General features: G+C 55.9%; 1 protein-coding gene across 2 annotated transcripts in view; it reads left to right on the forward strand.

The window, feature by feature from the left end:
* The window catches only part of FBLN2 (fibulin 2), a 77,297-nt gene extending 52,236 nt beyond the window's left edge, over nt 1-25,061 (forward strand). The window contains exons 5-18 of one of the 2 annotated variants that reach the window (XM_053598890.1): nt 1,500-1,680; nt 4,379-4,588; nt 5,170-5,283; nt 5,954-6,055; nt 8,053-8,193; nt 12,585-12,719; nt 13,903-14,040; nt 15,580-15,723; nt 15,847-15,975; nt 16,462-16,587; nt 17,601-17,717; nt 18,181-18,309; nt 23,197-23,320; nt 24,247-25,061. In XM_053598890.1, the coding sequence (XP_053454865.1) occupies nt 1,500-1,680; nt 4,379-4,588; nt 5,170-5,283; nt 5,954-6,055; nt 8,053-8,193; nt 12,585-12,719; nt 13,903-14,040; nt 15,580-15,723; nt 15,847-15,975; nt 16,462-16,587; nt 17,601-17,717; nt 18,181-18,309; nt 23,197-23,320; nt 24,247-24,604 (2,148 nt within the window). In that variant the 3' untranslated portion in view covers nt 24,605-25,061. The remainder of the gene's footprint in view (nt 1-1,499; nt 1,681-4,378; nt 4,589-5,169; nt 5,284-5,953; nt 6,056-8,052; nt 8,194-12,584; nt 12,720-13,902; nt 14,041-15,579; nt 15,724-15,846; nt 15,976-16,461; nt 16,588-17,600; nt 17,718-18,180; nt 18,310-23,196; nt 23,321-24,246) is intronic. The other variant, XM_053598891.1, reaches the window with a different exon arrangement.
* The last annotated feature ends 1,446 nt before the right edge of the window (nt 25,062-26,507 follow it).

Here is a 26,507-nt window from a genome sequence, read left to right on the forward strand (position 1 = left end):
TGGTGACAATGACAGAGGCCTCTAGATGGTGGCAGCAATTGGGAGAGGATTTTGACTTCAATTTTTGTCACAGTGAGGTCAATTTTTCCTAAAAACAACTGGTGCTAGTGAGAGGACCTTTTTGACAGGCAACCCCTTTCTTTTTGTTTGACCTTCAACCAGTTCTCTTTTCTGAGCTGCAGCTTCTCTGCGAGATGGGATAATAGTCTGTGTCTCATGGGTTGTGAGATTAGAGGTAATGCAAACTGGGATAATAGTTTGTGAGATGGGATAATAGTCTGTGTCTCATGGGTTGTGAGATCAGAGGTAATGCAAACTAAGTATTTTTGAAGTATGTTGGTAAGTGGAAGTGTCGAGCACGGAGAGATGCAAGCCTAGCGTGTCAGTTAACTATTGCTCTGTAACACGCCATCCAAACCTTGGTAGCTTGTTTTGGCTTAGTTCATGACTCTGTGGTCAGCTGAGGGAGCACTTTTGCTGATCCACACTCAACTGCTTCTGGCTGGGCTTATGTCAGAGGATGGCTCTTCTGGGGCAAGGTGATCTAGGATATCATCATCTGGGGTGACTTGTCTCTGCTCCATGTAGTCTTTCAGCCCCCAGCAGATGAACAGCAAGTGGCTGTGCAGGGCTCCAAGAAAGGAAACAGAAGCATTCAAGGTCTTGTGAAGTGTAGGCTAAGAACTGGCATGCTGTCGTGTCTAGCTCATTCTGGTGGCCAAAGCAAGTCACGAGACACAAGTAAGGGGTTGGAAGTACACTCAATCCCTTAAAAGGAGCAGCTGCACTATCACGTTGCAGAGAAGAGGGAATAATTGGGTGTATTACTGTAAGCAATCTGCCACTGTATCTTAAACAATTAAACAAAAGTTACCTTTAGTGATATGCAGCCTGGGATGGGATAGATTTCTATTTCTAGAGACCCAGGCTTCTATTTGTTGAATTGTCTTCAGCTTGTACTTTCCATCTTTAGGGTCACTTTATGACCCAAGATGGCTGCTAAAGTGCCAACCATTACATAGGTGCTCAAAAGAGGAAGGGAGAGAGCAAAAAAGATGTACTTCCAAGTAGTCGGCTCCAATGATAAGTTCTCCTAAAAGCTCCACCCTGTGAATCTAAATGCAAGGGCACCTGGGAAATGCTGTCTTTTAGCCAAACTGAATAGAATTGGGATCTGCAGTAAAAATGAGGGGATAATGGGTGTGGCTGAGGATTAATTTATAGTTTCTTCCACAAAAGGCCATTTGTTTATTATTTATTCCAAAAACCTTATGTTGATCCTACCCTGTGCCAGATCTAGGAAATGAAGACAGGCAACTCCTTTGCCCCAGGAGAGCATGTAGGCTGGCAGAAGAGACTAAATAATGGTTAATTTAGCCCCGTTAATCAACCCCTTTCCTGAGGCTGGTCCCCGGATGTGCCCTGGGGACCCTGCATGAACTCTGAGGAGCCAGGGAGTGGAAAGTGATTCCCACTTTCCACTGTCTCTCTCCTTTCAGCAATGCTGTGACTGCTGTGGCCTGGGCCTCCGTGTGCGGGCTGAGGGCCAGTCGTGCGAGTCCAACCCCAACCTGGGCTATCCCTGTAACCATGCCATGCTGTCCTGCTGTGAGGGCGAGGAGCCTGTCCTCATGCCTGAGGTGCGCCGGCCTCCAGAGCCTGCAGCTGCACCACGGAGAGGTGGGTGCTTGCTCTTCCTGGTTGGGCATACGGGGCCAAGACTGGGTGACCCCTGGCCTTCTCTGGGGAGCCTATCATCATCTGTGGCTTGAGGATCAAGCTTTAAACAGTTCTGTGATCTCTGCCCCATTATTTCCAAGATGGTGATCTTAGTCACTTTCCTGTTTTCCATCCATCTGACCACCAGCTGCTGCCCAGCACCCCTCCACTGTCTATTCTCTGTCCACCCACACATTCACACGTCTTCTCCCCCACCTACTTTTTATCTATCCATTCATCCATTTCACCCACCCCATTCACCCTCCCATCTTCTTGTCTGTCTGTCCCTCCACTCATCCCTGCCCACCATCACTTGCTCATTCATCCCCTATCCCATTCTTTATCCTCCATTCATCTACCTGACCACCACCCACACACTGCTCATCCATCCACCCACCTCCCACTATTCACCCATTCACTCACCTATCTGTGTATTAATCCATCCGTCCTTTGTCCATCTGCTTGTGAATTCACTTGCAAGCCCAGCCAGAAACCTCTCACTTGTTCACTCACTCAACCTTCCTCCGTCCACCCTCCATCCCTCTCACCTGCGCCATTCTTGTTTCCCATGTGCAGTCTAAGTGCTCACAGAGGCAGCGTTCTCGTACATTTCCTCCCCTTGCTGTGTCTCCCGGTGTGCACTTAGACTGCGCACGGGAGACACGAGCGGGGGGAGGAAATGCACGTGGACACCGCCTCTGTGAGCACTTAGACATTTCCTCCCCTTCCTTGTGTGGAATGAGAGTTAAGGCTGCAGAAGCTCTCCTGGTATCAAGGTTCGACTCTTGGCTTCTGGAGCTAGGCAGACCTGGTTGGAAGTCCAGCTCCTCTGCTTCCCTGGGGCAAGACACAGGCCTTCTTGGAGCTTCATAGTTGTATCTTTCAAACATTGGGTCATAGTCCTCACCTTGTTCAGTGCGAGAATGAACAATGTGATGCTTGTCAAGGACTTATGGCAGTGCCTGACAAAACACTTAGAATGGCCCCCACCGTTGCCATTGCCATGTTTTAGTAGGTCAGGGGACGAAGCTGAGGCTCAGAGAGGGCAGAACCTTGCCCTAGGCACATACAGGGTCTTTGGCACAGCTGAGACTGGATGCCATGGCTCTGATGACTCCCATTTCTGCCTCGGGCTTCTTGTTGCCCTGAATTTGACCCAGACCCAGTCACCCTTGGCTCAAATCAACCCAGATCTCTATCACTAGAATGCCAGATGGTGGGAGTCTCTACATGGGGATTAAGATGCCCTCCCTGAGCACAGGCTACTGGGGAGGAGCTCATACCTGTGGGGTACAGATGGGAGGTCAGGGCAAGGCAAGAGCAAGTGTGGAGGTTGGACCAGGCCAGGGCATCTGGCCCGACCAGCCCTATTAGCCTGGTATGGTGCAGGGAGGCCCCATTTGCTGAGGTTGGCTCTAAGGAGGCTGGTGGAGCAGTAGTGTGAAGGCCAGGGTAGAACCCAGAAGAGTCTGTCTTCAGGGTAGGTGTCTGGGAAGGGTGCAGGTGCGCAGTAAGCCCTCACCGGGGCCTCACGGGGCCCAGAGCTAGAGGTGCACATTCCTTCCTCCTGTGGGGAGTTCACTGCTGAGGGTGAGCTGAGTCTGCCTCCTGGAGATGCTGCCCAGCCTGCAGTGCTGGGGGGCCCTGGGCCAGGCCTGTTTACTGCCCCCCTATAGTGCTTTCTCTGCGGGTCCAAACTGCTGGCTATTGCTGTCTCACTCGCAGGCGCCAGCCAGGGCTGATTGGGCTGCAGCTTAATATAAACACCCTCCATATGAAACACGTTCCTCAGATGTGACTTCATGCAGCTGCTCTCTCCGGGGGCTCAGCTGCCTGGGAAGGGTGGAGGCCCTCAGCTTGGAGGGGCTGTGGCCCCCCCGGAAGTCCTGCTGTATACCTTTCCCATGGCTGCTAGGCCCAGGAGCCTTCCTTCCCACTCTCCCCTGCTACCCGCTGCAGCCGTGAGAAGCGGCTTTCCCCCAGATTCGGGAGGCCCAGGGAGACCTAGCACTGTCCCAGATGACCCAGCCAGGGAAGGCCCAGGCCGGTGTTCAGACCTGATCTGATGGCCCTTTTTGTTGCTAGGGAAGGTCCTCCCTGATGTCACTGAGGTCAGGGGTCTGAGATCCAGTTTAACACTTTAGGAAGAGCTTCTCTGTGCCTCTGCCCTTGTTCTATTGCAGGGGACTCAGTGCGGAAAGCTTGGACCCGGTTCTGGTGGGGTCACTCTTACAACCAGAAGTCTGTTCATCCATCCATCCATTCCTCTGCCCATCCATCTAGACACTTGTCAGAATATCCATTTATCTCTTTGTCCATCCATCCTATCATCTGCTTATCCATCCATCCACCCATCTGTCCACTCACCCACTCATTCACCCACCCATCCGTCCATCCCTTCATCCATCCATCTGGCCATCTGTCTATTTGTCCATCTCTCCGTCTATCTGTCCATCCACTCAGCCATCCACCTGTCCATCCTTCCATCCACCTATCCATACTTCCATCCACTTACCCACCCCACCCGTCATCTATCTGTCCACCTGTCCGTCCATTTATCTATCATCTGCTGGGCAAACAGAAGTTCTCATGAGGATCTGTATTGGTTTCCTGAAGCCCATGGTCTTGGCTATCTTGAACGCTAACCCCTGTGCCCTAGTTTCAGAGGCGGATGTGGCAGCCCGAGAGGCCCTGTCACTGGGCACGGAGACCGAGCTTCCCAACAGCCTGCCTGGGGATGACCAGGATGAGTGTCTGCTCCTCCCGGGGGAGCTGTGCCAGCACCTCTGCATCAACACTGTGGGGTCCTACCACTGTGCCTGCTTCCCCGGCTTCTCACTGCAAGACGATGGCCGCACCTGCCGCCCAGGTGAGGGCCCTGCTGGCAAGGGCAGGGCTGTGGGCACAGCTGATCTTACCCATGCAGTGTGGCATTCCTGGGGTGGGTACCATGGGGCCCTGTCACCACCCGCCATTCTACACGTCAGAACCTGGAGGAGCCAGAGGCCCCCAGCAATGGGGATTTGTGAGGCTGAGTAGACAGGTTTCCCTCCTCTAGCTCTATCTGCAGTGACTGGGCCCCGGTGGCCTGCCCTAGATTTGAGCTCAGGTCACAGGGGGTCTTGTCAAACCGCAGCTGTGTCCCCCAGTGCGGGGCCAGTGGTGGCCTGGCAGGGATGGATTTCTTTTCCGTCTGGACACTCTTCTCCTCCTTCCTCACTCTCTGCCTCCTTCCCTTCCGCTCCTCTCTGCCCTGAGTAGCTGAGGTCGATCTTGCCCAAGGTTTGTCTGTATCCCCAGCCTCAGTTTCCCCTCTCCTTAACTAAGGTAGGGGATTAAATGTTAGTGCCCGGCGTCATGCCCAAGTGTGAGAAGGACGTGCGCCTGTTAGTGCCTGAGGCCTGGCTGAAGCATGAGACACCCTCCCTTTGCCTGCTCTGCCCATGACAGACAGCGACTCCTCACGGCCAGAGGCCACACAGAAGCCTGCACCGAGGTCAGAATTTGCCCAAGTGTCCCCCAACATCATCCCTCTGCCGCTGCCGCAGCCAAACACCTGTAAAGGTAAGCAGAGGGTGTGGTGTCCCTGAATAGGGCCTTAGGCCAGGGCTGGGTCCAAGCTGCTTGGGGGTGGTGAGCCCTGGGGTGCTGGGAGTGTGCAAGTTGGCTCCTGCCCCCGGGGTGCTTTGCGCTGGGGGTTGGTGGGGCTTCCCTGACTGAGGTTGGGTGAGGAGCTGAGAAGGTAGCTGAAGAGGTAAGAATGAGGGGGCCGTGTGTGACCCTAAGCAAGCCAGTTAACTGCTTTTTGTCTCCATTCCTATAAAATTGAGATAATGAAATCTTTGCTTCCTGAATGGCTGTGCAGGCTCCATTCAGCAACGCCTAGCAGATTCTTGTCCCCAGTCTCCTCCCCTCATCCTCGCCTCGCCTCTTCTTTCTCTTCCTCCTGCTCTGTCTCCTTTTCTCCGTGTCATTCTCATGTCATCACTGTGCTTGAGGGATGGGTTCCACCTGAGCGGTGGTGCAGGCAGACCCAGAAGGTCATCCCTGACACCAGCTGGTATTGGAACTGTCTGATCGGGGGAACCTGTGAAAAGGCCCAGGAATGGGCTTCCCTGTTTCCCAGTCTCCCACCTCCTGAGGGTCTGACCTTTAGGTCAGAGCTGGGCAGATGAGCCGCTGTGGGCCAATGACACAGCCTGGTGGCCTCTGACTTCTGTGTGGTTCCCTCCAGACAACGGGCCCTGCAAACAGGTGTGCAGCATTGTTGGGGGCTCAGCCATGTGTTCCTGCTTTCCTGGCTATGCCATCATGGCGGACGGCGTGTCCTGTGAAGGTGAGTGTATCAGGGCTGCCCTCCTACCTGTGCAAATCTGAGTTGGCCTGTGATGAGGGCCCCCAGGTAGAGCTGGCTATGACCTAGAACTTGCTGAGTTCATGAGGGAGCAGATTTGACTGCTGTGATGAAGAGCCCCCAATAGAGTAGCTTAAACAGTTACTCTCTGTCACATCACCATGTGCACGCGTGCTCCAGGGTGGGCCACAGTGCTGTTGCAAAAAGCCCAGGATCCCAGGCTCCTTCCATCTTGCTGCTCTGCCATTTCCTAGAGTAGTAGTTCTCAAACTTGAGTGTGCCTCTCAACTCCCTGGAGACCTGTAGGGAATTTTACCAAATCCTCAGAGCTCCTCATTCAGTGAGCCTGGGGTGGGGCCTGAGAATTCATAGCTAATGAGGTCCCTGGTGATGTCAGGGCTGCTGGTCCCTGGATCATGTCTGGACTTACCTCGTCCTTGAGGCTTTCCCTGGCCTGTGTGGCTGAAGCTGCCGTGTCCATGTCCCACCCTTGAGTGGACAAAGGGAAAAAAGGAAGCAGTGCCCAATTGTTTTAAGGGCAGCACCCAGAAGTGTGCCCAGTGGGCAGTGGGAGGGAGGCTGGAGCATAGGAACCCTTGGCTGGGTCTGTTATGAGTACCAGGCAGGGTGAATGGTATTGGTAACAATTAGCTGCCTCTGCTACTCGTGCAGGGCCCAAGAGGGCACACTAAGCACATCCCTTTCACCCTGGGAGCCCTGCCTAAGCTCAGGCCTTGTCTCAGTGGGGCCTCTGTGGTTGGGACCTCCCCACTGTAGAATGGGGCATCAGACCCCCTTCCCAAGGGTTTGGTTCCCACAGGGAATCGTGTCTGGAGAACCAACCCAAGAGGTCTTGAGAACCCACCTCCTCGAGGAGGTAGGGAACGTGCAAAGTAGCAAATGCATCAGTTCAAGTACAATTTCAGGAGACGAGATCTGGGGTAGCAAAGTCAGTTCTGTCTGGGAAAACACCCTCATCCTTCCCAGAAGCTGAAGTCCCACGTCCAGTGCCATCTGAGACTGTTTGGTTGTGAACACACACCATCTCATAAGCCCGGAGGGGACAGCAGACTTGCCCATGCATAGCGTGGTGGTGGGCAGCAGGCCAGCCTCTCAGGTGGTGGGAACAGGGCTCGAGTCCAGGCAGCGCTGTGTCCTCTGTGTTTTCCCCCCTACTCCCATCTCCTGGGGTCCTAAAGATGTGAGGCATGCATCTCTCTTGGGTCAGGACTCTTTCAGGCCCAGCCCTGTGAGGTGCCTCTGCCTCTGCCAGCCGTACAGCCTGGCCCACGTCTGCACCTCTCCCGTTGTCCATCCTCCCCTGGAAGGCCTGGCAGTGAGAGCTGTGGGCCCAGGCCAGAGGTTGGCCACAGGCATTCTGAGGGGCAGCCTGACCTGTGGAGGAGTCCTGCATGGCTCTGCTGTTTTTAATCAAGTGAATTACCAGCCATGACAAGCTAAGGAATTTTTGAAACATTTCTAGATTTTGGGTTTCTCTTAAAACTTGTAAAATCTGCCAATGAGGGGCCCATGCCACTGACCCTCTTTGGACAGAGCACAGGCCCTACATAGCCCTTAGAGTCCCCTGTGGCTCTTTCCCAGTTCTGTTGCTGCCTGGCTCCCTACGTGCTAGAGTTTGCACCCCTTTTGGTGATGTGAGCCCCTTGGCTGCCTGTAGACGTGGGGTTATGTACAGAGTGTGCGGGAGACAGCGTCTGGCCCTGTCCTGCTGTGTGACTGTGAGCAGGCCCAGCGCCCTCTGAGTCTCACCTCACCACCTGTCCTCCTGGGCAGTGGGTCCCAGCGCTACACACTCAGCCTTGGGCCCAAGGCCCAGCTGGGACACAGGTAGGCTGGGAGGCCCTGGGCAGGCCCCTGCCTCTCTGGGGATCTCAGGTTCCCCCCTCACTGGATGCTCTGTGGCAGGTCATGTGCCCCCCTAATGGCCCTTCTGTTTTTCCTTCCGCGGCTGCCACTAGACCAAGACGAGTGCCTGGTGGGCGCTCACGATTGTAGCCGGCGACAGTTCTGTGTGAACACCCTGGGATCCTTCTACTGTGTCAACCACACAGTGGTCTGTGCCGAGGGCTTTATCCTCAACGCGCACAGGAAGTGTGTGGGTAAGCCGGAGCCCTGCCTGCCGCCCACTGCCACGGCTGTTTGCTCTGCTCCACGCCAAGCCCGCCACACTGCGGCCACATGCTAAAGGGCCTGCCCTTTGCATGTGAGCTCTCAGCACAGCCGGCACCCAGCTCCGTGTCATGCCTTCCCGTCCTTGTGTCCTGTCCCAATTGTCTGCCGGCTCCGCTAGGAAGCTGCATTCCCTGGGGACATGTTTGTGAGTCAGAAAACTCTGAAAGTGTACCTTGGTGGGTCACTGACCCCACCTGGGCCACAGGGAAAGGAGGTCAGACATGCTGGCAGCAGGGTAGTATGTGTGGGGTCTGGAGGCAGGAGGTCTGGGCTCTGGGCAGGACCCCCTGGAAGCCCTATCACCCGGGATGAGCAACTTGCCTTCTCCAAGCCATGGTTTCCTCATCTGTAACAGGGAGGCTGTTGATTCTCCTTTGAGGGTGATGTGACATGTGAACAGACAGAGCATGTCAGGTCAGCTGCTTAGATTGTCCTTAGATGAGACCAGAGTCGCCTCCAGAGATGAGTGGACAGATGCTGGGATCTGGCAGACCCTGCTTTGCCACCAGGTTGTTGTGTGACCTGTTGTGTGACCCTGAGCACTGGAGCTTTCCTCTCTGAGCCTCTGTTTCTGCCCTGTAACTGCAGGGTTGGAAGACTAGGTGAGGACTCCCAGCCACCCCAGCTGGGGCCAGGGCTTGGTAATACCTCTTCCTTCCTCTCTCTCAGTGCTTGTGTGGGTCCGGGGCTAGGGCTTTGGGAGTGCCCAGCGGGCAGCTAGGAGGGTGGACTGGATGTGTTCACATGCTTCACGGAGGAGACCTGAGTCCCTGGCCTCCTCCATTTCAAGGTCCCAGTTAGAGAAAGACTCAGAGTAGCCAGGACTCGCAGCTAACCGTGGTAAATGCTGCAACAGAGAAAGACAAAGCCAGAGAGTGAGGTCATCCCGCTGGTGGCACGTGGAGGTGCTTTCTGGAGAAGGTAGAATTGCACTGGTCTCCAAGGATACACGAGATTTGGAAATCAGGAAGGGCTCTTGGGGTGGGAACACCAGCTCGAACCAAAGTGTGGAGGCAGGAGCAGTGCAGAACGTGTCCAAGGCACGTGACGAGGGCAGGAAGCGTGCAGAGCATGTTCAGGGCACGTGACGAGGGACCTGTCGGTCTTTCTGTGCTTGGGGACCACGTCCAGTATGGATGTGCCCCTTCCTCCCTCTTCACTGCTGGGCAGATGGACCCTTGGTGCTGGGGTGAGTGGCCACGGCAGACATGTTTGCCCCAGGCCTCCAGCCACGGGCATAACATGTGCCCTCCTGGGCCTGCTTGCCAGGGGCTGGGCAGCTCCTCCTGTCAGGGGTGGGTCTGTGTGTACCGGAAGGCAGATCCCGCCAGGGACCCCAGGGCTGCCTCCCTCTCACCTCTCCTGAGTGTGTGGTCTCCCCTGGCTGCCTGGAGCTGAAAGGGCTTCTCAGGCAGTTGGAAAAGGGGTTCTAGGAACAAAAGAGCAAGGGTGCTTTCCATTCAGCAAAGTTTATGAGCTCACCTTCACACTCCTTCCCCCTCTCCCTCTGCTTTCACCCTTGCACACACTCACGGGCCTCCTTTTCATCCTTCCTCTGCTGGCTCACCTGTTCATCTTGTCATCTGTCGGCGCCTACAGACTCTGCTGCTGCAGCTGTTTGCTCCGGGCATGTTTCTAACCCAGACAGGTGAGACTTGTGCTGGGATGAAGAGCGTGCCTGTGTTCAGCTCCTGGCATTTTCATTTTCTTGTCGAAAGACATTAAACCAGGCAGGTAAACTCTGAGCCTGCAGTTCCTCATCTGTAAACAAAAATAATAGAACCCTCCTCAGAGGGGCACCGTGGAGATGAAAGGAGTTAGTCCCTGGGATGAGCTTGCTGTCCCTTGATGTCGTTATTTTGATTCCACCGTGTGTTATGCTGAGGCACCTGCAGAGATAGTGAGCTCCCGTCCCTGGAGGCCTCTACACGGAGTAGAGTGGGACAGTACTGGGTGTGGCCTCTGCCAGAGATTTCCCCATGTGTTACCATTTGTCTTTTGTGCCCTGAGCTTTGAGAACTACCTTAGGCCCAGAAAAACGCGCTCTAGGCAGGCTGGGTGGCAGGAAGATGGGGGTGAAGGGGGGTACCCTGGCTCTGAGGCCCACAGGGCTTAGACGGCCTGGAAAAGGGCGCAGCTCTGGGCCCATGCTCTGGCTTCTGTTCTTGCTGTCTCCAGGTACCATCTGTTTGACTGTGGTTCAGTCATACCAATTCTGGGAGACCTATTTCCTCATCTGTGAAACGGGGCAGGACAATGTCCTAAAAACTGCCCTGGTGAGCCCTAGTTAGTGCTGGCTGCTGCTGCATTTATGGCCGTGATTCCTCCAGGATGTGGGAGGCTCTGCACGCTGTGTGTTTCTGGGCTCCTGGGACCAGAAGTCTTTATCTTGCTCAGCCAAGTCTTTCTTGGGAACTGCTGGCCCAGAACTCTCCCCGTCCTTCCTTCCCAGCCCATTCCTCTCCATGTCCAGTTCTGTCATCCTGTGTGTCTTTTGGTTCTTTTTCTATACCCTTGTCCCACACCTCTCTACCTGGCACCCTAGTTGTCCTTGGTGGCTTAGCTGAAATGTCACCACCCCCGAGAAGCAAATCTTGTGGTCTAGGAGCAGAGTGGACATTCTCTGCCCTGAATATCCCCTCCTACCTGCCTGTCCTGTCCTTGAGGACTAGGACTAGGGCTGCACAGCCACTTGGCTGCAGGAGCCTGGCACAGATGAGGTGCTAGTTAACATATGTCCAGTGAACGAATACGCAGAAGGATGTGTGTCCCCTGCTAGAGGGAGCACCAGGGGGCAGGACCTGGCATATTCCTCCAGCCTTCCCAGCCCTTGCCCTGGTGGTTTGGGCTTAGTGGTTCTCCTCCACCTCCCTGCTGCTCTCCCCTTTCTCCCTTGCTGGCTTCTGTCCTTCTCCACTGCTTATCCCTGGAGTCTCCTACGAATGGGTCTCCATGTGCCCTCTCCCCCTAGTGCCTCCAGCCACCTGACCACTACCAATTACTGTCTCTACTTGGACCCCCTGTGTGAACTCAGAGGCATGTTGCCTCTTGACTCTTTTTTTCTTGAGATAGAGCCTCAAGCTGTTGCCCTGGGTAGAGTGCCGTGGCATCACAGCTCACAACAACCTCCAAATCCTGGGGCTTAAACGATTCTCTTGCCTCAGCCTCCCAAGTAGCTGGGACTACAGGTGCCCGCCACAACCCTCGGCATTTTTTTGGTTGTAGTTGTCCTTGTTTGGCAGGCCTGGGCTGGATTCGAACCCGCCAGCTCTGGCGTATGTGGCTGGTGCCCTAGCCGCTTGAGCCTTGACTCTTTTTTTTTTAAATTTAAATTTCAGGTTAATATGAGGGTACAAACAATCAGGTCACACTATTAGACTTTGTTAGATAGAATTCCTCTTGTAGTTAGTTGTGTCCCACACCCAGAAGTCCTCTTGGCTCTTAGACTCACATGGCCAGGAGGGCTCCCTGCCTTCCCTTGCTCCTCTCCACTGCCTTGTCCCAGGTGTGGCCCTGGCACCTGTCCAGCTTCAAGCTAATAGCCCTGGCTCCTCTTTCTCTCTCACCTTCATCTCATCCATCAATGGATCTGTGAGTTCTACCTTTACAATACTTTCAGAATCTGGCTGCTTCTCCCCACCTCTATGGATAGTGGCCCATGCCACCAGATTTCCTGCCTGGACCCTCACCCCACCCCCAGCCAGAGTACCCTGGTCAAAGTAAGTCAGACCAGTCCCTCCTCTGCCTGGGATCCTTTTTGGCTCCCACTGTCCTCCCTGCTAACCCTCCTCTCTTTTCTGTCCTTGTAGCCACACCTGCCTCTTGGCTGGTCCTGAACCTGCCTGGCAGGCCGCCTTCTCAGGGCTTTCTTGCATCCCTGTCCCCACCGCTTGGACTATCTGCGTGGCTCACTCTGTCACCATTTCACTCTTGTTCAAATGTCCCATTCTCTGAGAATCCATCCTTGCCCCTCTGCTTTAAAATTGCACACACACGGCTGCACATGGGCCTCTCCTTTTCCATCCGTAGCAGTCATGACCGTCTCCATTTATGTTTACGTATCTGTCGTGTCCCCTCCCCTGAGTGTCTGTTCCACAGGGGCAGGGATTCCTGAGATATCCCTGGTGCCAAGAACAGTGCTTGGCACATAGTGGGTGCTCCATAGATCTTTGTTGAATGAAGGATGTGTGGATAGGGGGGCATCAGCCCCATCTCTAGATGGGAAGCACCTTGAGGGCAGCCCCCTCCCTGCTGGTGTCTGAGGTCAGCCACTGTCCTGAGAGCACCTCGCAGGCCCTGATGGCCTCTTTCCTGGCAGACATCAATGAGTGTGTGACAGACCTGCATACGTGCAGCCGAGGTGAGCACTGCGTGAACACGCTGGGCTCCTTCCGCTGCTACAAGGCACTCACCTGTGAGCCTGGCTACGTCCTCAAGGATGGCCTGTGTGAAGGTGAGAGGGAGAGGCTGGAAGCCCCACCCCTGTCCCAGCCCCACCCTGGACCTGTCCCTCCCCATCCCTGGTCTCCCCATCCCTGGTATGCCATCTCCTTTCTGGCAAACTCCCCTCACTTAGGCTTCCAGCAGGTGGGAAGACCCTACAGATGGTGTTTGGAATGGAAAGTGGGTTCTCTGTGGCTGGGTGGAGGGAGACCAGGGTCTGTTCCAGCTTTGCAGTCGCTTGCTGGTGCCCGGGAGCCAGTCATTCTCCTTGCAATGCATCAGTTTCCCTGTTTATGCATCAGGGTGGAGCATCACGGAAGGATCTTTCTCTCCCTTTCACTGGATTATTCTGGCCTAAGAAGTGGGAGAATTTTTATTCAACTTTTTCAGCAAATGTTTCCCAGGCTGCTTTTATGTGCCTGGCAGGGATCTGGGTACCGGGGTTCTAGGTGGAGGTCATGACCTTTCTCTGACCTAGTGGTGGGGGAGCTGGGTCCACACATGCACACAGGGAGATGTTGGAGGGGCCGCGGGTCGGGTGCTCCTGTGGTTGGGGGCCCAAGGAGGCCCCTGGAGGAGGTGAGGTCAGAGTTGAGACTTGAGTGATGAGAAGCTCCTGGAAAGGGTATCCCGGGCTGAGGGAACATTAAGTGCAGGGGCCCATTGGGACTGAGAAAGAAGAGATCCTAGCATATTCCAGAGACAGAAAGGTCTCAGAGGGTGGAGCCTGTCGGCCCCCGTTGCAACCTCCCTGAAGGTGTCCACACGTGACCTCACCTGAGGCATTTAGGCAGTCAGCCCCGTTTCTGTCTGCCCCTGGACAATGTGGGCCAGACCGCCTGGCATCTGGTCTCAGCCCAACACTCCCTAGCGGTGGGACCTTGTCTGTGCTTCAGTTTCCTCTTTTGTAAGCTAGAACTAGACACAGCTTCTACTTCCTAGGGCTGATATGGGGATTAAGTAGATAAGTATATCAGTGCTTGAGACCTAGGAAATGTGGTTCTGCCATGGTTCCAACTGGGATATGGGCTGCGTCAGGGACGTGGCTCCACCAGCTTTCTGGGATGCAGACCTTTGTGACCATCAAGGTCATGGTGGTCTGAGGTCAGGGAGGTGTGGGCAGGGCTGCGGGGAGTTGAGGGACCGGGGTTTGTCCACCCGCCGGGCCCTGACACCTGGCGTCTGTGTGGCAGATGTGGATGAGTGTGCGATGGGCACACACACCTGCCAGGCGGGCTTCTCCTGCCAGAACATCAAGGGATCCTTCTACTGCCAGGCCCGGCAGCGCTGCATGGAGGGCTTCCTACAGGATCCTGAAGGCAACTGCGTGGGTGAGCGGGGCTGCGAGGCTGTGCCTGGCCTGGGGCTCTGAGGGCGGTGTCATGAGGGGGCTCCAGGCGGCCTGGTGTGCTGCTGTGTCACTTGGGTAGGCACTGCCCTTGCCTGAGAGTGGGGAGGCAGCTGCACTTCCTACTCCAAGATGTCTGACCTTGGCTGAATTATTTCTCCTGTGGCCTCAGTTTACCCATCTGTGGGGTTAGACCAGATGATATGTATCAGTTCTTTCTTATCCAGGCAACCGTAAGAGCTGTGTTTTATGTCGTGACCTGGCATGTACATACACTTCCAGAGGCACCTGGAACACCAACTTCACAAATAATACATACTGCGTATGATACTCACTGACGTTTTCAGAGTGCTATGAGGCCTTCTTGAATAATTCCATGCTTTGCTCATGGGTTGAGAGCTGCAGTTTGACAGATGCCAGACTAGCTGTCTTCAAGTGGGTCTGAGATTCCTCATTCTCCTCACCCCTTATCAGTCCCTTTCAAAAAGGCTGTTGGCCTGGCCAGAAAGCCAGGAGGCCCCACCCGCTCAAAGCTTCCTGACCCCGTCCCTCCCAGGGGCAGGGCACCAGAGGCCCCTGGACAGATTGCATCTGAGCGGGGGTGACCAAGGCCATGCTTCACCGTGGATGAATGACCCAGGGAGGTGGCAAGGCAGGCTCGTGGGGCCAGTGCTGGGATAGGCAGCACCATTATGCAGGGAGAAGACTGCTGTGCAGAGGGTGGCTTTGACTGTCAGAGGCTTTCTCAAGACTTTTGGGGTGCCCCTGGCCAGTCTGGGAGTGGAGCCCACCCTGAGGTGCCCCTTCTAATAGCTCCTTACCCTGTGTCCTCACCAGTGTCACAGGATGTAGAGGACCCCTCAGAACCTTGCAGTCTCTGGCGTCTTCCCTGGGACCACCCCTTCCTACCAGGGTCAGGGCAAGGTGGGGAGGGGTCTGCCCACTTCACTGAGCTCCTCGGTGACTCAGGGTTCTTGATGCTGGTTCCTACAGTGCTTAACAGGGCCTTTCATATGGGGAGAGACAGAGAAAGCTAACATGTTTATCAAAGTGGCAGCTGCTTGCAGGTGCTCTGATAAACAGTAAAACAAGCAGAAGGTGAAAAAGGAAAGACTCCTCCACCTCAGGTGGTCTGAGAGGGCCTCCCCGAGGAGATGACACTGGGCAGGGATCTGAGGAAGCAGGCGAGCCAGCCCTGAAGGTATTGAGGGGCAACACGGGCAGAGGCCCTGAGGTGGGGCCGCTCCTGAGGGGCCAGTGGGGCTGGTTCAGTGTGTAGGGGAGATAGATGGGGCAGGGTGGCAGCCCTTGAAGGCTGGGCAGGGCAGCCGCTTTTGCGTTTATGGTTGTCCCAGAACCTGGCCTGATGCCCCCACTGCACCTGGTTGCCAGGGGTGGAACAGCCTTGCCCCGCAGCCCTGACCAGGGAAGGGCTAGAGCCAGGAATGGACACGTCCCAGTGTGTCCCCAGGCTCAGGTGCTGGGGCCTGGGGCCTCCCATCACCCACACCTGCCTCTGCAGACATCAATGAGTGCACGTCGCTGTCCCAGCCTTGCCGGCCGGGCTTCAGTTGCATCAACACCGTGGGCTCCTACACATGTCAGAGGAACCCGCTGATCTGTGGACGCGGCTACCATGTCAGTGAGGATGGAGCTAAGTGTGTGGGTAAGCCCAGGTGCCTCTGCCCACCAGCCAGCATCGACCTGTCCAAGTTCCCCACTTGTAGGAGGCCCATGTGCAGGGAGGGCCCAGGCCTCAGGGTGCCCTGCTCGTCCCCTACCCCTGCAGATGTGAATGAGTGTGAGACAGGCGTGCACCGCTGTGGTGAGGGCCAGGTGTGCCACAACCTCCCTGGCTCCTACCGCTGTGACTGCAAAGCTGGCTTCCAGCGGGATGCCTTTGGCCGCTCCTGCATCGGTAAGTGGGCCCGGGGCTGCGACCTCTCAGGAACAATGGGCTGGGCCTGTGCCCTCTGTGCCACGACCCACTCTCTGCACCCCACTGCCTGAACAGTGCCTGCCTGCCCCAGCCCCTGGCCAGGCCAGTCTTCCAGCTGGCCGCCTGCCCCTGTATTCCTCCTCCCTGCCCACTCCACCTGCATGCTGTGTCCCTGCTATCTTGTCCCTGTGTGGCTCTGCTCCCTCTTTGCTTGGTCTCCTCTGCTTTTCTTGGTTTTGGTGTCTGTCAATTCCTCCTTTGCCTCTTAGTGTGTCTGCCTGTCCTTTGTCCTCTGTCTCTGCCATCCCGTCTCCTTGCTCTCCTCTTCCCAGTCCGGGCCTCTTCATCTTTTCTCTGAGTCCCTCTCCTGCCCAGCACCCTCCGTGGTCCTGGGTGGTACCTGACGGTGGCAGGAGCTGGCTTCTGGGACACCTACCCTCTGCCTGCCATTCCCGCCACCCACAGATGTGAATGAGTGCTGGGCCTCACCGGGCCGCCTGTGCCAGCAAACATGCGAAAACACGCTTGGCTCCTACCGCTGCTCCTGCGCCTCCGGCTTCTTGCTGGCTGCTGACGGCAAGCACTGTGAAGGTACACTGGCTCTGACCTCTAACCTTGACCTGACCTCTGACCCAACACAGCTTAGCACCCACTATGGGCAGACCACCATGGAAAACTGAGAGCCATGCTGGTCGTCCTCCACCCTCCACCTTCACCCACGCCCTCCCCTGCCAGCCCCTCCTGGCCAAATACTCCTGGCCTCCACTGGTCCTGCTGTTTCTAGCCTCAAATTCTCCCACCCCACTGAAGGCCTGGGGCCTGGCTCCCCTGGACTGGAAGGATAGGTTGTCTCTGTTGTCTGTACCCCAAATGGGTTTTCACAGGCAGCCCAGCTCTCTGCCCCTCAGGCTACCCAGGGTCTGCCCTTGTCATGGTCACAGTGACCTGGATCTCAGGCAGGGGACAGAAGCAACTGACCCCCAAGATAGGTCTCAAGGCAACCCAGAGAACCCAGGGGCTATGGAAAGTGCCATCATACACACAGGTCCAAGGTCGCCTGACCTCCCTGACTCTCCAGAAGCCAGAAATCTTGATATCTATGTAAAATCTGCTGGTTTTTACACATTGATGATGGATTTAAACTTTTAAAGAATCCACTGAGTTAAACCACGCCTGTGTGCAGACTTGGGCCATGGCGGGCATCAGAGGCCCCTCTACGTGATCACCCACCTTGGAGGCATCCATGGCTGATGGGGCTGTCATACTGGTCCCAGCATGTTTGTGGTGTTGATGGGCCAGGCCCTGGGGGGACGTGTGTGGAGTGAGGCCACCAGGCTGCTCGGTGAGAAGGCGAGGCCCAGCCCAGGCCTGAGGGGTTTGGCCCCACATGCCTGGTGCTGTCTTTCCCAGCCCCTTCCAGCCTGGAGCCTCATTCCTCCTGGTGAGGTGAGTCTGTCTAGACTCCTGGGGAAGCCGTGCGTCCCTTCCCATTCCCCTGGCCTGGAAGAGAGTATGGCCAGGCCTGGCTGTATTGAGGCAGACTTTGTCCCATCAGTCATGAGCTTGGAGCATCCTTCTATGACTGGTGGCTGGTGTCTTTGCAGATGTGAACGAGTGTGAGACCCAGCGCTGCAGCCAGGAGTGTGCCAACATCTACGGCTCCTACCAGTGCTACTGCCGCCAGGGCTACCAGCTGGCCGAGGATGGGCACACCTGCACAGGTGCCTTCCAGAGAGGTGCCCTTCCCCTGTGCCAGGGACATACATGAGGTTTAGCATAAGCTCTGAGTTTGAGTCCCAGCCCTGCAATTTCCTGCCTATGTGACCTTGGGCAGAACTCGCCCCCCCATTCTGACCTCAGGCTCCTTCTCTGTCAAATGGGAGTAATGGTTCTGACCTCAGGGGAGTGAGCGATTCAGTTAAATATCACATGTTGGAGTGCCCAGGCCCACGTTGGCCCTGATGGGCACACAGCTTATAGCTGTTACAGAGCAGCCGCAGGAAGTGGGCTCTGGAGTGGGAGGCCTGTCCTGCTTTGTGGCCTTGAACAACTCTCTTCCATTCTCTGGGCCCTCTTGTCCTCATTTGTAAAATGGACCCCAAACACTGTGGCTGTGACAGGGACAGACTGGCCAGTTGCTGGGCCGTGTGCTGCATGGGGCTTACCGGGGGCTCTTTCTGACAGACATTGATGAGTGTGCTCAGGGCGCTGGCATCCTCTGCACCTTCCGCTGTGTCAACGTGCCGGGGAGCTACCAGTGTGCATGCCCGGAGCAGGGCTATACCATGACGGCCAATGGGAGGTCCTGCAAGGGTAAGCAGGGGGCCCTCGCTCTGCCAGGTCTTGGGCAGGCTCTGAGCAGGCACATGGCTAGCGTGTGCATGGACCTTCAACACCAAGTGCATGAATGTTAACTGAGGCCTATGCCTGGAATGAAGAGGGTGACAGTGACAGTTTTGCTGCCGCTTGGTCCAGGCTTGGGCTCAGCTCTGGACCCTGCCCTGGGAGTGCGTAAGGGGTACTGTGGGGTGGTTCTAAGGAGGCAGGAGACCTATCCAGTCAGGATACTGGTGAAGGGCAGCATCGGGGTCCCAGTCACTGTTCTCAAGTCTCTGTACTTCTATGTGAGGATGGGGAAACAGGCAGGTCTGTGGGCCCAGAGGGTAGAGCGGGACCCTTAGGAGTAGGGGAGGTGGGCACAGGGAGGCTTTTCCCAGCCCTGGTGCAGAGGGCATTCTCCAGGTGAGGGCTATGCAGAGCTAGGAAGGGCTGTACAGTGGGGAGGGTCTCCCTGCTCCTGGGAGTATACAAGCCTGGGCTGGTAGTCACCTGGAAAATTTTTAATTTCAGGGACTACGTCTCTGGATAGGGACCAGGTTCTGTGACGTTTAAGGTTCCTTCTAAGCAACAGAGTCATGATTCTAAGTTGAATGCCATCAACCATTAAATTCTGGGCCTGGCAAGTCACTGGGGCAAGGCTGGGTGGGGGGCAGGACACAGGAGGAACACCGACTTCCCTGGGAGAATCAGTCCTCAGTGCTGCAGAGCTCAGCGCCCCCTCCAGTTCTCCTGGCTGTAGGAGTCGCATCCTCCGCAGATGGTGAATCTGAGTGCTGGTAGTCTTCGGGGTGTGAGCAGGGCCCTGGCCCAAGCTTGGGCATCTTCTTGATCTATAAAGGCAGGTCCTGTTATCCCCCTCCTCCCATCGTGTCAGAGTGCCAGAGGGTATGGAGTTACGCCAGCATGCTTTCCCGGGGTCAGGGTGCCCAGAGGGTATGGAGTTGTACCAGTATGCTGTCCTGGGGTCAGAGTGCCAGAGGGTACGGAGTTACACCAGCATGCTGTCCCAGGGTCAGGGTGCCCAGAGGGTACGGAGTTGTACCAGCATGCTGTCCCAGGGTCAGGGTGGCCAGAGGGTACGGAGTTGCACCAGCATACTGTCCCGGGGTCAGGGTGCCCAGAGGGTACAGAGTTGTACCAGCATGCTGTCCCAGGGTCAGAGTGCCAGAGGGTACTGAGTTACACCAGCATGCTGTCCCAGGGTCAGGGTGCCCAGAGGGTACGGAGTTGTACCAGCATGCTGTCCCGGGGTCAGGGTGCCCAGAGGGTACGGAGTTGCACCAGCATGCTGTCCCGGGGTCAGGGTGCCCAGAGGGTACAGAGTTGTACCAGCATGCTGTCCCAGGGTCAGAGTGCCAGAGGGTACGGAGTTACACCAGCATGCTGTCCCGGGGTCAGGGTGCCCAGAGGGTACGGAGTTACACCAGCATGCTGTCCCGGGGTCAGGGTGCCCAGAGGGTACGGAGTTGCACCAGCATGCTGCAGCCTAGTGGTTTCTACCTATGCATGGGTGCTGAGGTCACTTTAGCAACCTAGCCAGCTGTTTGTAGTGTGTGTTTTCATTAATGCAGAGCAGAATGCTGCGTAGGGCAGGTGCAGTGGCCCAGCCCAGGCGAGTCAGTGTTGTGCCCCCTCTCTCTACTCCTTGTGTGTGTACTCAAGTTGCAAAAGAAGCCCTTACTGTAGGTGAATGTAAAACATAGCCACAAATTAAGTGAAAATGGCCTCAGCAAGACCCTGTGAATCACCCCCTGGGAGGCCTGTTAAGGTCATGGAAGCTGGCCTGGATCTCCATGGCTGCAAAGCCCTCTGCTCTTTAAAGAATGGGTAGGGACTCTGTGAAAGGTAAGGATTTTACTTGCCATATGCTCTGCTGGGCAGGAATTACAACTTTTTGCTGCTTGATTTCATGTGTGACACCGAGCCACGGCTCCACCTGGTGGTAGACCACAAGTGTGGCCATTTCCAGGAAGGCCCTGTCAGATACGGCCGTGACATTTGCTCTGGCAGGTTCTTCATAGGATGGAAACTCTCTGCATTTAGGATGATCTTTCCCTGGTGCCGCCTTCTTAAGCATTTGGGGGAGGATCTGGTGGACACGCGGACATCCACATGGGCCTGTGCTGGCCAGCAGACCGGGCTCCCCAGGGTCAGCGCGTGCCTGCTGTGGGTGTACTGACCGCTGGTGCCTCTATCCTGCCCGGACTCGCCCCCAGCTGCTCTCTCTGTGCCCTCTTCCTGGAGCGACTGCCTCTGTCTTCCATGGCCTGTGCCCTGGTGAGGCATGGACCCCCCTCTCTTCAGGCCCTGCTGTGTCACCAGCCCCCACCGAGGAGATTAGGGAGCGAGAGCTCCCCCTCATCTGATGTCCTTTCTTCCTCTCCAGACTCTCCTTCTGGAGTCTTCCAACTGTCATGGGGTGGACAAGGGCACAGGGGCTCTCCTGGTCTCCTCCCCTCCCCACGTCACTCCGCATACCTGCATCTGCAGCTGCTGACCTTAATGCCAAGAGGTTGTCCGCTTTGTGCCCTGTTATCCTTTTCTGACTGAGGCCAAACACTGAGGTCTCTGAGCTCACACAGGAGGACGAGAGGCTGGCTGTGGGGGAAAAGAATATGCTAGCCAATATCTCCACACGCCTCTTGCCACTCTCCAATAATAATAATAAAAAAAAAAGGGACAAAAAATGTGAAGGAGTTTAGAGTCAGCTGCCTCTCCTAGAACATATGTTCCAGGGTACCAGGGCCATGTCTGTCCTATTCACCAGCTCCAGGAGCAGTACCCAGCACATAGTAGGTAGTCACTGAGCACTTGACCATGTGACTGAACTGAGAGGCAACTCAAATTCATATTTGCATTCCTTCTAGTCTTTTCCTTATACAAATACATGTGTCCTGCACACACACTGCATCTATGAAATATTAGTGAGGACTCACCATGCTGAAGCTGGCTCTTCCAGGGTCAGCCCTTCTCATGTCCTCTGCGTAGGGCACACTGGCTTTAGCAAGACCCTCAGTCTCACTCCTGACTTGTCCTGAGCTCCTGCCTTCTCAGTCCTTCAGGGGCCCTCAGAACCCTCTGGAAGGGACTGCATTCTACATCCTTGCTGTTTTTGTATTTTCCTGCACACCTGAATTGTGGCTGACCCTTGCCGTCTCTGAGAGGCTGCCATGCCAGCCCTGGACACAGGCCCTGGTGCAGCTCCTAGGTCAGCTGCGGGGCCAAGGGCATCAAGAGCCTGGCAGCACTGATGGGTGAAGCCCCTGGTGTTCTAGGGAAGCTCTGCACAGCTGCTGACCCTCCCCTGCCCTTCCCTTCTAGGCATCTCCTCAGTGCCCACCCCATTCCTGCCCACCCAGGCTCCAAGCTCTAGGGTCAGCAGAGTGGGTGGCTCAGGGTGTGGGCTCAGGAGCAGGAGGTCCTCTTCATGTGGATCCAATTACTGCACAATCCGTAGGATACTCCCAGCCTGGGCCCCAGCCTCTCGGCCACTTGCCATGTTTCTCCCACCCGCCTCTAGACCACCCTGGGACATTGGGGTTGGGGTCATTACCCACTTTACAGAGGAGAGAAGTGGGTCCTGGAGAGGTGAACAAAGGTGAGCTGACCCCTGCGGGAGAGCCTGGTGGCCAGTGGCCCGGAGCCCAGAGCAGGCCTGGATTGTTGAGCCCTGGCCCTGCTGTCACCACCATTGACCCTGAGCACTTCTGTGGATTCCAGGCAACACTGGGACCTGCCTTGTGGGGTTGGTGGGAGTGCAGAGCGCTTCAAGCCTTGTAAGGATGTAAGGGGGTAAATTCTGGACGCAGGCTGGCTGTTAGGACAATTGCTATTATGTTGTTGTTAGGATTCAACTTGGCATCATGACTGGCTGCTAGACTTGGCATCAGGCAAACCTGACTTGCTGTCCCACCAACTGCTGTGTGACCTTGAGTGAGGCTATGCACTTCTCTGAGCCTCAGTTCCCTCCTCTGTCTGAGCACATGGCTGGGGTGAGGGTCAAGTGAGGCGCAATCCCTGACCACAGTGTGGAGGATTGGAAAACAAAAACTGAAACCCTCCAAGGCTGCCCCTGAAAACCCCCTGCTTCCCACCCTGGGGACAGCCCCCAGGTCTCCTGTGGCTGCCCTCTCTGGGTTGAGCAGCAGATCCTCAAAGAAAGCTCCAGAACTCACCAGCTGGGCCTCACACCACAGTATGTGTTTCTATGAGGTGTGCACACCATGGAAGTGAGAAAGAAACAGCTCTGCCCTCCTGGGGCCCAGGCTGAGGAGGGGATGGAGAAACAGGACAGCCATATAAAATAGCCTAGGTACCTCTCAGAGGGAGACAAGTGGTATGAGGATGAGAAAACAGCATGGGATGGAGGGTAGTGTAGGGTGGTCAGGGAGGCCGTCCTGGAGGAGGTGACTTGAAATCCGAGAGTCACAGGATGAGAAGAAGCCCGCTGTTGGAAGATGTGGGGTAGTGCTCCAGCAGTGGCAACAGCATGTGCAAAGGCCCTGGGGTGGAATAAGAGGCAGCCTGTAGGGGTGGCTTAGTGCCTGTGTGGAAGGGGAAGGGCCCTGGAGGCCCTGCACTGTAGGCTTGGTGCTGGTGGGGGAACTTGGGTTTTTATTCTGGGAGCATGTGAACCCATCAGAGGACAGAAGATGATTTACATTTTTAAAGCAAGGGCCCAGCTGCTGGGTGCAGAGTGGGCAAGATGGGGCATGTGTGGATTAGTGTCCTGAGGCCTGTGTTCTCACAGTCAAGTCGGGCTGCTCTGAGGCCCAGGCCTCTAGTGCCTGCTGGAGTGGCTCGGGCTGGGTATTCTAGCTATGGGGGACCCCTTCCATCACCCTTCCTGTGCTCCCCCAGACCTCGACGAGTGTGCACTGGGAACCCACAACTGTTCTGAGGCTGAGACCTGTCATAACATCCAAGGTAGCTTCCGCTGCCTGCGCTTTGAGTGTCCTCCCAACTATGCCCGCGTCTCCAACACGTGAGTGCCCCCACCCTGGCCACGGATCTAGAGACCTTGCACCAACGCTGTGCCACCCAGGGGAGAGGGCAAGTGATGGGTGTCCCTGTCTAGACCAGGTCCCTTTCCTGACAGCCCCTGGCTGCTGCTCTGGGGTCCCACTGATGGAAAGCCAATAAAAGCTCCTTGCAGAAAGTTCAGTCTAGAGAAGGAAGGAAAGGAGACTCAGAGAAAGTACCCTTCCTTCTACTCTCTTACACACAGATTAGTGCTGTGTAACACAAATTACCCCCAGCGTTTAGCACCCTAATGCTACAAATAAACCTTGTTTATTTCACAAGGTTTCTGAGGGTGGGAACCAGGGAGCAGCAGGGCTGGGTGGTTCTGGCTCAGGGTCTCACGAGGCTGCCAGCTGGGCTGCAGGATCCTGCCACCTGCAGATCCATGCGGCTCTGCCCTCTGCACAACACTGCTGTGATGTGCCATCACCCAGCTTCTCCAGGTCCCCAGGTCCCACAGACCCTTTACCTCACTTAATCTTGTAACCACAGACCATCACTTCTGCCACTGGCCACACAGTCCCGCACTGTGGGAGGGAATCAGCCATAGTGGCTGCACATGCTGAACCCCCTGCCAACATGCGCTGGAGGAAGGAAGGAGAAAAGCGAGGAAGGGAGGAGCCTAGGGATGAGTAAGAACTGCCCGTAAACCCAGCCAGGCCTCTACTAAAGTGCTGCATAAGTAACCTCCCCCATCCTCTCAGTGACACCAGGCAGCTGTCAGTCACCTGATCTCACAGGTGAGGAAACAGGCCCAGAGGCTAGGTGATGCCCTAAGTGTACCAGGCTAGGGAGGGCAGGGCCAGCCCTGGAGCCTGCCACCAACACTCACTCCGTGTCTGGGGCGGAATGGAGAGCCCAGGGTGACCCAGCCCCTGCGCCCCGCAGGAAGTGCGAGCGCACTGCGTGTCAGGACTTTGTGGAGTGCCAGAACTCGCCCGCGCGCATCACGCACTACCAGCTCAGCTTCCAGACGGGCCTCCTGGTGCCCGCGCACATCTTCCGCATCGGCCCAGCACCAGCCTTTGCGGGAGACACCATCTCCCTGACCATCGTCAAGGGCAACGAGGAGGGCTACTTTGGCACGCGCCGGCTCAATGCCTACACGGGTGTGGTCTACCTGCAGCGGTCCGTGTTGCAGCCGCGGGACTTCGCCCTGGATGTGGAGATGAAGCTCTGGCGGCAGGGCTCTGTCACCACCTTCCTGGCCAAGATGAACATCTTCTTCACCACCTTTGCGCTGTGAGGCACCAGGGCTGCCCTGCAGCTGCTATCAAGCCTCTGCTTGCACCTGTGGGTGGGGCCGGGTCATTACCGTGGTGGTGCTGACTAAGCTTTGTAAATTAACTTAATTTTGCTGACTTGATCCTTCTGGGGCTCTGGGCCTCTCCTGTGCCCTGCAGGAGGGTGCCCAGCAGCGGGAGTTGAGTCCTCACAGCACTGAGTGGGAGCTGGAGGCCAGCGAGGGGCTGCGGCGCCCCATGGGGAAGGACATGGCCTCAGACCCCAAGCGCAGCCACCACGCTAGGGCCTTTGGCGTCACCTGGATGACCAAAGCTGACATTTTGCGTCATGTTCCACTGTGATTCATCCTTTCCTTTAAAACCATGTTAAATTTTTTTGTTTAATTATGAAAGTAGTACATGTACATTGTAAAAAATAAAATCAACTAGTACCAAAGGGCTATAAAGTAAAAAACAAACAAAAAGTAAAATGCCTCTGGGTCCCTGTATTTTTTGAAAAGTGTTTGAAGTTTGATGATGGCATCTGAGTGGTCCCAAGTTCCCAGGTTCCTGGTGTGCATGTTGGCTATTGATCAAACCCTTTCTTACTCAAAAGATGAGGCCCCAAGGCTGGCGCTCACCTTAGGGGTAAACAGAGGCCCACTTTGGGATCCTTCTGTGTCTCCTGCTCTCACCTCCTGCCCCCCCTACATTACCCTGCATGAAGACCTCAGCTACTGGCTGGTCACTTGGAAAGTGTCCGGAGCTCCAGCACTGGGACCTACTGCTGACACCTAAAGACATCAGGCCAGGCAGGAACATAAGGATGGGGCGGGGGTTCAGCTTTTCCAGAGAGCTAACTGTAGGTTTCTGGAGCTTTTAGGCTGCTCGAGGGAGTAGAGTATGAGAACAGGGGAAACTGAGGCAGGGAAGGGACATACTTGCAGCCCACAGCCAGGACCCGAGCTGCGTCTGGACCCCGTTCTGAGGAACTGGGAGGACGCATGCTGCTGCCCCGGGTGCCGTCTGAGCCAGCGGGTTCCTTTCTGCAATCAGCCCATGACGTGTGGATCCTGAACTGAATGTAGTGGATGGCAGTGAGCATTTTAAAAATGATGTGGAATTGGCAATACCTAAGTCTTCAAGGGTTCTACAAGCCACAGTGCATGTTGTCTGTGTGTACACACGCATGCACACACACGCACACACAGACATGGGCACACCAGCTCTGGCTGGTGATGTGTGAGAGGCAGTTAGGGGAAAGGGGACCTGGGGAGGCTGGAAGGGCATGCCCAGTCCAGAAACTGACCCCTGTGGGTGCGTGGCCTGGGATGGCCTGCTGTTTCATTCTTCAAAGCAAGTTCTCCAACTGCATCTTGATGTAGAATCCTCCAATTTTGAGATGTGGAGACTAATTAAAGCTTTTGAAGAACAATGCTGACCTGCTGGAAGCCAGTTGATGTAAGTAAGCCTGCAGTGGAAGGCTCCCAGTCTTGGGGCCTTTCCTCCCCACCCGTTCCTTGCTGGCCTCTGTCCCCCAAGAGGGTGCTGCAGAAGCCATGACTTCTTGTCCCTGGCCCAACTGTCTCTGGTTTTCGGAAAAGCCAAGCTAGTAACTTGATTGTGCAGTCACTTGCAGGCAGGGGCCAGAATGCAGTGGACCCCATTTGAGAGGACAGGCAGTTTAGGGGCACCAGCAAACGACAGGACAGTGGCACCAGGATGACAGCAGTCACTGCTCCTACCCTGTCCCAGGTTCTCTCAGCCCATGGGTCACTCCCTCCAGGTCCTCAGGCACATGACTTGACCATTCTGGGTCTCGTTTGTCTCACCTGTGAGCAGGTAGGTACCCCAGCAAGCCTTACCACATGGGTTGTCATGCTGATAACTGAGCAATACTGGCCTGGCACCCAGCACACCTCTACG

Source organism: Nycticebus coucang, chromosome 8 (assembly GCF_027406575.1).
Source record: "Nycticebus coucang isolate mNycCou1 chromosome 8, mNycCou1.pri, whole genome shotgun sequence".
Classification (NCBI taxonomy): Eukaryota; Metazoa; Chordata; class Mammalia; order Primates; family Lorisidae; genus Nycticebus; species Nycticebus coucang.